This window comes from Mirounga leonina, unplaced genomic scaffold, assembly GCF_011800145.1.
Source record: "Mirounga leonina isolate KUSES-001 unplaced genomic scaffold, KU_Mleo_1.0 Mir_154, whole genome shotgun sequence".
In the NCBI taxonomy this organism is placed as follows: Eukaryota; Metazoa; Chordata; class Mammalia; order Carnivora; family Phocidae; genus Mirounga; species Mirounga leonina.
The window spans coordinates 14053757-14067463 of record NW_023270389.1 but is presented as its reverse complement, the minus strand read 5'-3'; the positions used below and the strand labels follow the sequence as shown (position 1 = coordinate 14067463).

At 38.9% G+C, this 13707-nt stretch overlaps 1 protein-coding gene across 3 annotated transcripts in view; it reads right to left on the bottom strand.

The window, feature by feature from the left end:
• GPATCH2 (G-patch domain containing 2) overlaps window positions 1-13707 on the bottom strand; it is a 210993-nt gene that overhangs the window by 26131 nt on the left and 171155 nt on the right. For 2 of the 3 annotated variants that reach the window (XM_035010119.1, XM_035010123.1), the window contains exon 10: window positions 12211-13416. The exons of the other annotated variant lie outside the window; for it this stretch is intronic. In XM_035010119.1, the coding sequence (XP_034866010.1) occupies window positions 13196-13416 (221 nt within the window). In that variant the 3' untranslated portion in view covers window positions 12211-13195. Of the gene's footprint in view, window positions 1-12210; window positions 13417-13707 lie in introns of those variants that run through there. 3 annotated transcript variants of the gene reach the window in all.

Genomic DNA, 13707 nt, shown 5'->3' with positions numbered 1-13707 from the left:
CGGCGGACATTTGTTTACAGATTTCTGTGAACTTTTCGTCTTCCTTAAGAGATTCGGCCGGAGGCAGCCCTGTGTGAAATATTTACACTCTTTCCTACCGCATTTGCTTGCAGAGGTATTTTACCTTAAATAAAATTGTGCAAACATCTATTCTGCTTTGGGCATTCTCAAAAATGTGAGGCAATTTTAAACTAGTCCCTAATTGTTGCATATAGCCTTTGGGCCTGTAGAATTTTGTTTCTTGTTCATTCATTTATTTGGTCGGTTAAATTTCAATTATGGGTCAATTATCATTGTGTACAGTGTCACTAAAAGTGAATATATACTCTCTGGGCCAAGGAGATTAAAATAAAAATAAGGTTAGAAGATAGATACAAAGTAAATGATGAGAGAGCTATTAAAAAATAATCCGAATCCTTGCCTCAAAGAAAGTTAAAAATATTATTTTAGCTGTGCTAATCAGTGCTTTAAAAAGATGTATAAAAATTATAAGGGTAAGATTGGTAGCAAGAGATGAGGTTTAACCCGATTCTAAATGTACAGAGATTCCTGGGAAATCTTTTTAGCCAGACAAGAAGAAGGGCATAGGAAAGGAACGGGGATGGGAAAGACCAATATGTGTACATTTGTAAGAAGGGAGATTCACTTGATGAAGGGTAGACAAGAAGTTCCTGAAAAGTATCAAGAAAGTATCATTGAAGGTTCATATGGTTAGGTGTTTTGACATCATCTCCCTTCTGGACCAACGCTTATGGAATCTGTAAGGGATTGGAAATGGCTTTTGTCGCACACGTTAACTTTGACTGCCTTTGACTGCCAAGGGCTGCACCTGGGTTCATCGTGAAAGAGCACAGTTATTGATCAATATTGCCCGCCACGGATGGGGAAGGGTAGTACATCCAGCACTGATGTTCCATCGTGTATATTGGCATACGATTATGTTCAATGTTTCATTTTAGGTATAGTTTTTTTCCCTCCAACTTAAAAAATCATCAGATATAAGTCAGCTGGGATTCAGCAACACACATCATTACACCATATCGATTATTTATAGCTGGCATCTGTTCAGATAGGATGACTAGCCACTCTCATTGGCCAGGGCCCATGCTAGTCTCATTATAAAATATTTAAGTATCACTCCTGAATATATGTTGGATGTCTCTAAAAAGATTCTAAGTCTCTTGTGGGCAGCGAGCACACTATGAAATTCTTATGAATCCTCACAGTGACCAGCTCAGTGATAAGCATATGGTGGATGCTCCATAAACACGTAGCAAGTGTCATTTAATTAGATGGTAGGAAGTAGACACAGTCTGCCTTGGCAGAATATGACTATCATTGGTCTCATTTCACTCAGTGATGAGCAGTTTACCTAGCCTAATGACCTGTGAGGTACTTTGGTTATTTTCACAGCTGCAAAAGTCAGATTAAAGAATAGACTCAGAAAGGGCCACAGCAAAACCTTATGCTACTCATCAGCCAAAGAATGGACAGAATGCCTGTGGCCAATGAGAGGATGCACCTAACAACCTTTCCTGGTTTGGCAGTGGAGACAGGAGATGAGATTCTCAGGTATGTTAGAATATTTCTGCCCGTCATCCCCGCGCTGGGCTGACTCATTGCCTTCAATGGACCCACAATTAATTCAGAATGAGATTTCATAAGAGTTTTTCCTTTGATTCCTTTAATGTTTTCCATTAAAATAGACATGTTTCTGTTTCCTTTTACTCAAACATCATTTAAAAAAATTTTAAACCAACCAATCTACACTTTTCTCATTCTAGAACGGAAGGGTAATTCCGGAAATAATTCTATTCCTTCTGGATGTTTGTGTCTTTAAAACATTCTTGGGAGTATTAAACCTTCTCTGCGGTCATTATTTAGCAAACTCTACATTATCCATTGCCTATATTTTTCTTAAAGTCAGTCCCCTTAGCCTGTACTCATTTGTCTTGATTTTTTCTGAACCTGTTCCAATGCTTCAAACTCTATATGGAGTTAAGGTCATTACCCTGGACCCTAGTTCTTTAAAAAAAAAAAAAAAAAAAAAAAACCCCATCACTTTCTTCTTCATTGTTCTGGGAAATCATGGGCTCTTGACCAAGGTCATATTGTCAAGTTAGTGTTATCCTGTATGATCAGAAACCTGACACATTATGAGATACATATCAAAGGATATTATCAAATCTTAGTTATATGGGCCCCACCAATTTTGAATTTGTGGTCGTTGATACTTGGGCTGGGCTAGTGTTTGCCTGTTCAGCACAGTGATAGTTTTATCCAGTCAATTAACATCCAAAACACACTATAGGGAAAATAAAGTACTTAGGGAAAATAAAATTTTCAAAACTCTTGCTACCATACAAATGTTATTTGCAGACAAAAACACCGATTTGAATATTACTTGTTCAAATAATATTTTATTCAACATGAATTTAAATTATTAGTAATTTACCTGTAAACAATAACATTGTGTGTCCTTTAATATTAAGTATTTGGACTTTCTGCCAGTTTAGGAACATATTTTTTTTCCCAGTTCATCTGCATTATGGAAGTTAAGTGTTGTCTAATCTTTATAACTGAGAAGGACCAATGAGAGGTAGCCATACCTTTCTGTGAAGTTCACAGGGAAATTATGTATGAAATCCCCAGGATGGAGTAGGCACTCAGAAATATCAATTCCTTTTCCTATCCAACCTTGTCATTTTATAAATTTGGAAACAGAACCAGAACAGGTAGGTGAGTGTCCTGAAGAGGTAAGAGTTGCATCTAATTTTAATCCAGGTTCTCCAACTCCTGGTCCGGTGTCCCTTCTGCTGTAGCGTTGATCCTGGGTCCCAGATATAAAACGAAAACAAACCATGGGAGCTGGAGGGTTAGGCTCTCTGTTTTCTGCCCTTTTTTTTTCTTTCTTGCTTGTTTGCTTCCTCTCTATAGAGGAGTCCTGGAACTCCTGTCTGATGGGCTGGGGGCAGGTGATGAGCTGGATAGGAAAACAGGGCAGCTGCTGATTTCAAGGGGAACCATCTTAGCAGTGACTGCCAACAACCAGCTGAACCCAGTAGCCTGGGTATGTGATTACCAAGTAGCCGTAAGATGGGATGGAAAGGCTGCGGGAAGTGGCTTCTAATCATATTTTACGGATTTGCCATGCTCTCCTTACTCTGTGACACATGAAAATTGTAAAACAGCTCTGAGAAAAATGTTCTATGTTATATATCCATTAACATATTTAAAAAGTGAAGTAACTAATATTCAGAATTCTTCTTCAATCTTCTGAGAGTCCTTTGCGGTAATGGGCTTCTTCTACAGACAGGAACCACTGGCTTAGAATTTGATAGAGTCGGGCTCAGTTGAAAAAAGAAAAGGCAAACGAGGCCAAGTCATTTAAAATACGCCATTGCTACAAGGTGGAACTTTATTAAAGCATTATAAGGCGTAATAGCTCCTTTAAAACTATAAATTCTTCGATGATTGCACAATCAGAGAAAATTCAGTTGGTCAAGTTATGGTAGTACTTTTTGGTGTTTCATAATACATTTATGTATTAGCCAACATCCAGCAGAAAATGAGTACTGTATGAAAATAACACAAAGCTTAACTTGTACAAAAAAGGGACATTTATTATAAGATAAAGGGGTGTCTTACGTGACTGAGGATAAGCCCTCAGAAAAGAATTATAACCACGGTACAATGCTCAGGAGTCCTGTATTAACCTGGACAGGCTGTTATTTTAGCTTCCTGTCTGCTAACATAAAAATCTAAAAACTGGACAATTAACTATCATTATGATTTTAGATTTGCTTTATCTGAATCTATGATGGATATTTAATAAATACTGGCTTAAGCACTTCAGCTTTTACTTTTTCCCTCTGTTAAGTATTTAATGATCTGTAAATAAGCACTTGAGAAAATGCTACCTAAAGGGACCCTGTGCTCTTCTACAACATGAAAAATCTTTGTGTAATGCGAACGTTTCACCCTCTGATTTATCTGTTTGCTAATAAGATGTTTAGGCCCACGTGGTATTTTGCCCAATAATGCAAAAGGCCAGTCCTGTGGAGAGAGGTTACATTCTCCCACAAAAAAGTGTTGTTTTCTCTCCACCTTCCCTGTCATGGACCTCTGGTCTTTTTTTTTTTTTTTTAAAGATTTTATTTATTTATTTGTCAGAGAGAGAGACAAAACACAAGCAGGGGGAGAGGAAGGCAGAGGCAGAAGCAGGCTCCCTGCTGAGCAAGGAGCCCGATGTGGGACTCTATCCCAGGACCCTGGGATCATGACCTGAGCCGAAGGCAGCCGCTTAACCAACTGAGCCACCCGGGCGTCCCACCTCTGGTCTTTTTTGAAGAGGACATCTAGCAACCTTACACCAGGCTCCAGGGCTGTGGGAGAGACCCAGTGTATTTGTTCTCATCTTCATTCTCTGATACTCTGCTCCATGCTTTAACTCATTAATATACTGCCTTTCTCTGTTTCCCTGTTCCTTGCTTCTCCACTCAAGAGATCATTCACAGCAAGGGCAGAATAAAATCTCCTAATTTTCAATTCCTGGGAATTGCCTCTGGGAAAGGGTGGGAGGGTGGTGGTGGTGGTGTTGAGGATAGTTCCCAGAAAGGGAGAGCTGGGGCAGATGACCCAGGAGGGTCCATTGCAAGAGACTGGGGTTCGATGTAGCAAAGGTTTGGGGAATGACCCAATCTGGTTCTTCCAAGACAGTCTTTCTCAACTGTATTCTTATGTTCAGATGCCTTTTTGAGAGTGCCATTGGACAACCTCAATGTTTTAAGTGCTCCCTGGTGATTCTTACCTACTCTAGAGTTTGGTAAGCCCTGTTCTAGAATGTATTCTCAAAAAATTCCTGTGAAAAGACAGAATTTCAACTAAGCATCTTAAGCAAGCAACCTATCTGAGGAACTTGTCAAAGCATTAGTTCGTCTTATAGTCCTGGGCATACAACAACCTCAGTGGGCTCTGTGCCCCGCAGTTCTGTGAGACAAGTAGCATAAACGAGAGCCATGGTAGGTTCCAAAGGCTTTGGTAGGCATGGTCAGTGGTTCCTGAATGGTTTTAGGTCAGCTAGTAAGAAATTATTGAGTGCAGGTGATTGAATTCTGTATTTTTATCATTTATAGGTTTAGTTGAATAAATTTTTATTTATTTTTTTGAGAGAGAGAGAGAGTGTGGCGAGGTGGGGAGGGGTAGAGGGAGAGGGAGAGAGAGGATTTCAAACAGACTCCACACCCAGCAAGGAGACCGATGCGGGGCTCAATCTCCTGATCTGAGCCAAAATTAAGAGTCTGCTGTTTGACTGAGACATCCAGGTACCCTGAATGGATTTTTAAAAAAAGCTAATATTTGGAGTCATGGCAGAAGTTTTTTATTAAGGGTATGTCATCCATGACTATGAAATTAGGATGATTGTGGATTATTAATGTCTTTCTTGGGAACTGCTAGCAAAGTCAAAATGTCTTAATACTTCTCTCCAACCTTCTCTCCCCAACGAGAAGCGTAAACAAAAAACCCCAATTTATCACTTCATCAGAAACAGAAAAATGTCCCAAATTCAAAGCACCTTCTATGTGGCAGACACTGTACTAGGATATTTTATGTGCATTATTACATTTAATCCTCATAACTAAATGAGGTTGTTGTAATTATTTCAAACTTGAGCAAAGAAGCCCGAAACTCATGCATTAGCCTCAAATCATACAGAAGGCACTAGGGCTGGGCCTGGAATCCAGCTTGGAATCATGCCTCTACCTTATATTACACACAGCAGCAGTTACCAGTAAAAATGAGCCTTCCTTGTGTCTAGTTAAATCCTATCTTTCTTCAAGGAGCTCATCTAATCCCACCATCCATGTGGCCTTCCCTGACATTCCTTAGCATTGTTTCTCGCCACCATTCACTTGGTACTTATGAACATGTTTTGTCATATTTTCACAGTTCAGTATTTCTGAGGTCGGATGCATCTTGCTATGGGTAGTGGGTCGCAGTGGGTCAGTGTTTTGCTTTCTTCTTTAACGGTCCATAAAATTAAGGTACATCTTTGAATTGATGGCATCTTAGATTCAGTAAAATATGGTAGATACTACCCTGCTATTTAATAATGTGGACATGTCCTATTAAGATTATGTGGCAGAAATAGTGCTCACAAATATCCATGTGCTCGCCTAGTTTCTGCAGCTTCCTTGAAATCCAGCTGGGTCCATGTGACAAGTTCTGGCAGAAGGATTCTGAACAGAAGTGACAAGTGTGTCCCCCGGACCAAGGCAGTTAAGAGCTGGCACGCCTCTTCCTTCCCTTTCACAGCAAACTTGGGAGCCAATAGATATTAGATACTCATTTAATGGGTTTATAGTAATATCTACTCATCTGACAAGTGGACACTCCTTCTGCTGGGTTGCCACTAAGCAAAGACTCATTACTTTACACACCAACACTTTAAGTAGCAATCCTGGGGTGCTGGCCCCCCTTGTTCCTTTACGTTTCCTCGCTTTGCATTATCTGTATCTTCAGCTAGACTTCCATTGGCAACATTTATTTACATCAATGGGTCCTGGGAATGGGGGAGAAATACTCCTAGAAAAGGGACAAAAGAAAAGCATTTGATTTCTAGGATCCAAATGTTTAGTCAGACAGCAAAAGTGAGCAGGAACCTGAGCTTGAAAACGCAGGGCTGGAAATATTTCGGGAAAGCCCCAACTTGCTTCTTGAGCAGGCTTCAGGACTGACGATCCTCACAAGATACCGCCCTGGTTTCACTGAAAGTTCTCGTTCTTTTCAAAACGCAATCCTGAATTCACTTTTTGTATTGTCTCAGGAAAATCGTGTTTGTGAGAATGCTTTACGGTCCCCCCTTGAGTTTCCTGGATCTGAAGAAGTGAAGGGAAAGACTATTTGCTTTTATATAATCAGATTCTCTGGGATTTAATCCTATATCCCATTTATGGCTGAGTTAGCCATTCAAAATTAAAATGAACCTTTCATCCGTGTGTATCATAAATGGGCATTTATCAGGATTATATGATTTTGCAATCCATCTGAATATGTAACCAGAATTTGTTTTCTTTCCATTTCACTATGTAATTACCATGCAACAATAACAAAAGTGACATGTTTGAAGAACAGATAAAATGCTGCAAATTGGCCAGTAATGGTGATATTTCCTCATCTTCTGAAAAACCCATTTATTCTCTCTCTCAACAAATCAAAGCATTGTCAGCCCACACTCATCTTGCGGCCAGAGGGGCTCCTCCAATTTCTGGATGTAAGTGAGTCTTGGAATGCAGATGAGGGAGACCGACGAAGGCTTTCAGCAAAGGCAGCTGGTCTTTGCTTGCCTCAATTTCTAAATCATCCATAATGGGGCCAAGACCTCCCAAGCACTAAAAAGAGCGAGCTGACATGCTGGACAAACTGTTAATTTTTTCCTGAAGAAGCTGCTATATTGCACATCTGTCACTGTAGTGCAGACAATTACTCACTGAGTGGGGGAAAAAAATCTGCCGCTTCTTTCTAGCTGAGTTGTTAAGGGACCTAATGGAGAAACACAATGGCGTAGGAGTCAAAACATGCTGGTTTCCCATGTGCTTGGCGACTGTTTCCTCATTTTGGAAGGCTGTCCTGTGATATTAAAATAGGTGAAGTAGACTAAGATGCGTGGAAAGGAGTCTGAAGTCACGGGAGAACAGGAAAGGCACATAAAGTCGTGGGAAGGTCAAGAAAGAAGCCTTACGAATTATGGACCACTGTACGGACTGCTGAGAGCCTAGACACCATAGCCGTTGTGTTAGAAATACTGTGGTTTTGCGCTTCAAATTTCACACCCTTAACGTGTGCTCCCAAGGGCTTCACATCCACGTAAAAGATTATTTGCGCGTTTCATACTTGGTACATGCACTGTGGATGACCTATCATTTCCATAATGAATTATAGCCATCCACAAAGAACTTTAGAATTCCAGATTCGCCACATGGCCATCGGAGAGACCCTAATTCTCACCCTCACCCCAAACTCGTTTGCACATGAGAATTATGAAATTTGAAGAAATTCACCTCCATAAGGGATGCAGGAAATTGCTATTTTAGGAAGTGTTATTTTATGTTGAGTTAGCATACTAGTTCTCACCTTCTCTGCTTTAATTAAAGAATGCTGCCTTCAGGAAGAATAAACATTTCTTAGAAATTTAACAGGAAGATGAAAAATAGGTAAAAAATAGTTGTGGAAGGTTGTCTTTTTATCTGGGATACTATCATAATACAGTCTTGTCTCTACTGTCTTATACCTGAAAAATCAAGTATCATACACACATTTAAAATTCTAGTGATTTATTTTGAAAATTTAAACCTCAAAAAAAACCAAAAACCAAAAAACAAAACCTAAACAAGCACAAAAATTGCCTTCAATTGTTACCCAACTTCATCCTTGAAAGATTAAGGGGTAAACATAAGACATTCTGATAACGAAACAGGAGTGAGGTCTGTGAATCTGGGAATGATTTAAACTGTCTGACAATTCAAAGACAGAAGACAACTCTAATGTACAGATAAAACTAAAAGTGGCGACAGTAGATCATACTCCTGGCAGTTAATGGCACTGGCTCACTAGAGACAAATCTGGATCTACTTAAAATGTCAGGTGTGTAAAGTAATGAGTCTTTGCTTAGTAGGAACCCAGCAGAAGGAGCCTTCATGGTCCACTTGTCAGTTGAGTATATATTACTGCAAGCCTGTTAAATAAATGAGTATTTAATACCTACGGGATAAAAAAAATAATCTACCTACTCTAACAACTCTAGTTTTTTGGGGACAGAAGATAAAATTTTATCAACACTGTTCTATGGGTTCTATGCTTCTTACAGCAAACAAAACTCAACACTTTAGTATCACAGAATATTTAAAATATCCAAGTATGTTTATGAAAGGTACAATGTTCCAGGGGGAAATGGAGTGACTGGAACATATATGATTCTCATTGATATTTCAAGCCACCAGAGACAGAATGTGTACTTGCTACTTGAGAATCAGAGAATGTTTGAGTGGAAGGAGGCCTTGAAACAACAGTCTAGCCCAACTTCAGAGAAAATAAACACATGATGAAAATGTAGCAGGTCACAGTCAGCTGTGAATAAATGTGTGTGTCAAATATGTTCAATTTTTTTTTCTCTAAAATTTTTTGGAAATATTTAAATTTTCCAGGGCTTAAAAACGAACAATGAGTTTAACTGTTAGATCTTAATTGTCAAAGGGTAGTAATTAAAATTTTTTAAGAGTATTTTCAACTTTTTTTTATTACTTTAAGAGGTAAACATTTAAAGCACAAAGACTGACTGCTTATAAATGACATTTTTAAACATTGTTTTATTCTTTGTTGTACTATTAATATAACTTTCTACCAGAAGGGGGAAAAAAAATCCAAAATAGTCTTTGCTAGCCAACTTCATTTTACAGTACTAATTTAGATCACTTTTTGTTTTTAGAAAGACAAAATACAGGAAGAAATGGTTTGCTCTTTCACGAAACAGCGGCTCAAGATGAAAATGTGTTGAAGAGAAGCAACTGTCAGTTCAATTCATTACAAGAATATCAATTCACAATGTTAAAATACACATATTAATAAAATGCAGTATTTTACAATCATGTCTGTTTATTGCACACGTATGTGCCCTGTAAACACACCTAAATGTATACATTGTGCATATCTTTAACCCTACCATAACTTCTGTTTGATAACCACGGTATGAGTTATAAAATCTATGTATTCAAATGTTGAGACATTTGATTGGTAAGTTTTAGTTACTTACGCATTTTCTTTTAAAGGGGTATCATAACTGAAAAATGAAAGCAAACAAATTTGAGGGGAACGTAGCCTTAAAAATTACATTTGGGGGAAGGAAGGAAGGCAATGACCTGAACACACAGTCTCATCAGTATCAAGTGTAACAACTTACACAAAGAAAAAAAGTTGAGCTGCTAAGGTAGTCATGTTCAGCCTCTCTCGGCTACATCTACAGATGGATAATTCAGACAGTAAAGGAAGAGACCTATGTATTCTCTAAAGTTTTTAGCATGACTGATTAATTTGACGTGGGGCTTTAGATACTGTAGAAAAGTGGCTTCACAAAGGAGTAGAGAAAAATCTTACCACCTTTTCTAGAAGACATGAATGTGCATTCTAAATCATGAATTCCTTTGGATGCTTTGGGTTCTATGTGCATAGTAACAAGCAGGTAAAAATTAACTAGAACTATATGTGAAACACAAATTAGTGGGCTTTATATCTTAGAAGATATTTGATTTACATTAAAAATTCAGTATTTTAATTGTGTTTATTTCTCCAATTAAGTTTGGGTACAAATAGAACATCAGGCCTGCACTGATTTTTCTTAAGGACTGAATGGGGAAGGGATGTATGTGCTTCTGACGTATGTTTGTGTGCTAATAGTGGGGTGGGGGAAGCTTAGGATGTTGTCACTTCTCTACTTGGAGTATTGATTCATATAGTCTGATTTTAGTATATGTGCTGCCGAAGCGAGCACGATTCATATAGTCTGTATAGTTAAATACTTCTATAACATAAAAAATATTTTAAGTCCTCTGGGAGCCACATAGAGGGCTCTAGACGTCAAGAATTGGACCTTTCTTTTGCTTCTTGATAATGTAAACATGAACTACTTTGGAGGGAGTGTTTGAGGACAACACCCAAGCTAAGTGAGCATCTCTGAGGGGCTGCTTCAGAGGACTAGTACCTTTCTAGAAGGGAAACAATACAAAATGTTCATTAAGACTGTAATATTTAGTGGAAGAGTGTCCCCATGCCAGCTGGCGTATGTTCTGCTCTTCCTCACTATGAGGGTTGGAACATCGCAGAGTGAAAAAGAACAGCCAGCCAAGTCCTCAGGAGTTTGGGACCAGTCTCACGATAACCTCACTGTGTGTGATCAGTGGCTCCCAGTTTGGTTTTTCAAAATTCTAGGGTTTTAGAAGATTTTCAGGCAATGGATTTAAAAATAAAATCTTCTGGATAGATCCTAGAGCGCTCTACACTATCATAAAGAAGTTTCAACCTGGTATATAGATGACTTCCTCCAGTTTTCCCGCTTACATAGCTAGAATAAGTATTTAACAAAAAGCATTTTTTTAAAAAATGGCAAATTTCAAAGAAACAAACTTACACAAATAATGATACAACAGGGTTACTCTAGCCAATAAGAATGCCTAAAAGAGCAATTTACCTGGTAGTCTATAATCCCTTAACCAACCTGTCTTCCTACCACAATACCCCTAGGAAAGAAGATAATTCTTAAAAGAAATGTGTACATTTGGCAAACCACAGAGGCTCTCCAATGGCAGGATGACTTCTTTCTCCCCAGCTGGCAGTTAGGAGACCACCTAGGAAAGGTCTACTATATGCACAAACCTCCTCTCCCTCCTTTAAAAAACATTTGCAAAATTTTCTAAAACCTACTACAATGGAGCATCAAGGATTTTCAGGGCAGTGAAACTGCTCTGTGTGATACTATAATGGTGGATCCATGTCATTATATATTTACCCAAACCTATGGAATGTACAAGACCAGAGTGAACTGCAATGTAAGCTGTGGACTTGGGATGATTATGACGTGTCAATGTAGGCTTATCGATTGTAACAAATGTCCCATTCTAGTGGGGGATGCTGATAATGGGGGAGGCTGTGCTTGTTTGGGGGCAGAGGGTATATGAGAAATCTCTGTACCTTCTTAATTTTTCTGTGAACCTAAAACTGCTCTTAAAAAAAAAAAAAGCCTTAAAAAACTCCATTAGAAAGGCGATCCACATGTTATCTTGACCTTTACTCAACCAATAAAAGCCATTCTAAATATATTATCAGTCTTTAATAATGAAGATCAACATCTTCTAAGCTAAGAGCAATTTAGAATCTCTGGCATTATGAAGCTCATAGATGATTCAAAAATAACAATAGGAGGGGCGCCTGGGTGGCTCAGTTGGTTAAGCGGCTGCCTTCGGCTCAGGTCATGATCCTGGAGTCCCGGGATCGAGTCCCGCATCGGGCTCCCTGCTCGGCAGGGAGTCTGCTTCTCCCTCTGACCCTCCTCCCTCTCATGCTCTCTGTCTCTCATTCTCTCTCTCTCAAATAAATAAATAAAATCTTAAAAAAAAAAAAGACAATAGGAGGCACGTAATAAAAATGACTTGCTTGGTTTTAAAGTAACTACTTAGATGTTAGAAAGGGCAAATCATTACCATTCATTTTCTTGTTCACCTTATAAATGGGCTGGATCGCTGCCAGAAATCTGAATTCTTGGGAGAGCCATTTAAATTTTCAACCAAATTGATTTGATAATTCTAATAAGTTACTCCAATGGTTAAAATTGGAAAATTAGCTTACCACAGTTGCGTTGATCTTAAAAAAATAACCTTTGGGAAGAGAGAGGTAGCAGTCAGTCTAGATTAATAGAATTTACAGTTCAGTCATGGTGAATTTAAAAAATACATTTTTCTTTCAATAATTATGTTCTAGATGAGGTAAAATTTGTAAAATCTGCATTAAGGTAATGTTGCGGGCACTCTGGTGACAAAGATGAGGTTTATTTTGGTCAAAATGTCAGAGGGAAACATTAGTTGTTGTTAACTGTGAACTTTATACTACACTGTCCAAGGAGAGATTAATTGGTACCATCCTGTTACAGAATCCTCACAAAAGAGCCAAATTTGGGGAGCATGAAATTGGCAAGCCTTTCACACAAAGATTTGCTTAGGACTGATGTGATGATAGGTCTTCCAAGTTCTAGGGATGATAGGAAACACCATCCTCTCTGGCCTATCCCATTTGAGAAACTGTGGGTGTGCTCACATTTGCCTGGGCATTGCACACACACATGAACGAATCAAGCTAGAAATGACTGACCTATGAGATCAAAATAAATAGGAGAGCTGTTCTTTATACCTAGAAATAGCTGAAAATTGCTGCAAATTTTAAAAGGTGAAGGTTTTCACTTTAGCACCAGGAATTGTGATGGAACCCCATCTCTCTCCCTGTGGCAGGACTGAATGCAGTAAGGACGCTAGAGTGATGAGTTTGAGGCAATGTAGATTTCTGCTTCAAAAACAGAAGCTATGTTGTAATTTTAGGACAATGGGATATATACGGTGACTAAAAATTGTAAAACATTTCTTCTTTGCTTTTCTCCTCAGGCGGATTTTCCTGAATTGGGAGTGGCAGTTGCAGGGGTGCTTTTTGGTAGAGGAAATCCAAGACCTAATCCTTTTGGTCTCTGCATGGCTTGAATGGGCTCAGCGATCCCCTTGCCATCTCGTCCAAGGCCTGACCCAGGTGTCCAGCCCATGTTCTGGAGCATTCGGTTTCCAATGTTGTTTTCGAGGATCGGTTGGGCGTTTTCCCCTACAAATCCTGAAATTACAAAATGGCAGAAAAAACACAACAACCCCCCAAAACATATTAGTACAGACGTAGGTGAAGATCCTCTCAAGCTAAGAAAATCATATTCTCCTATGTTTTTCTTTCAACAAGGTACACAGGTGGAGGGGTGGTGGTGGTGAGGAGGCCTGTTTATTCATCTTGGGATGAGGAGCTTGTAGGGATAGAGGGATCAATGGAAGAGAGATCTCGTTTAGAGTTTCAGCTCTACTACTTAGTAGCTGATTATTCAACTTCCTGGGGCTTTTGTTTCCTCATCTGTAA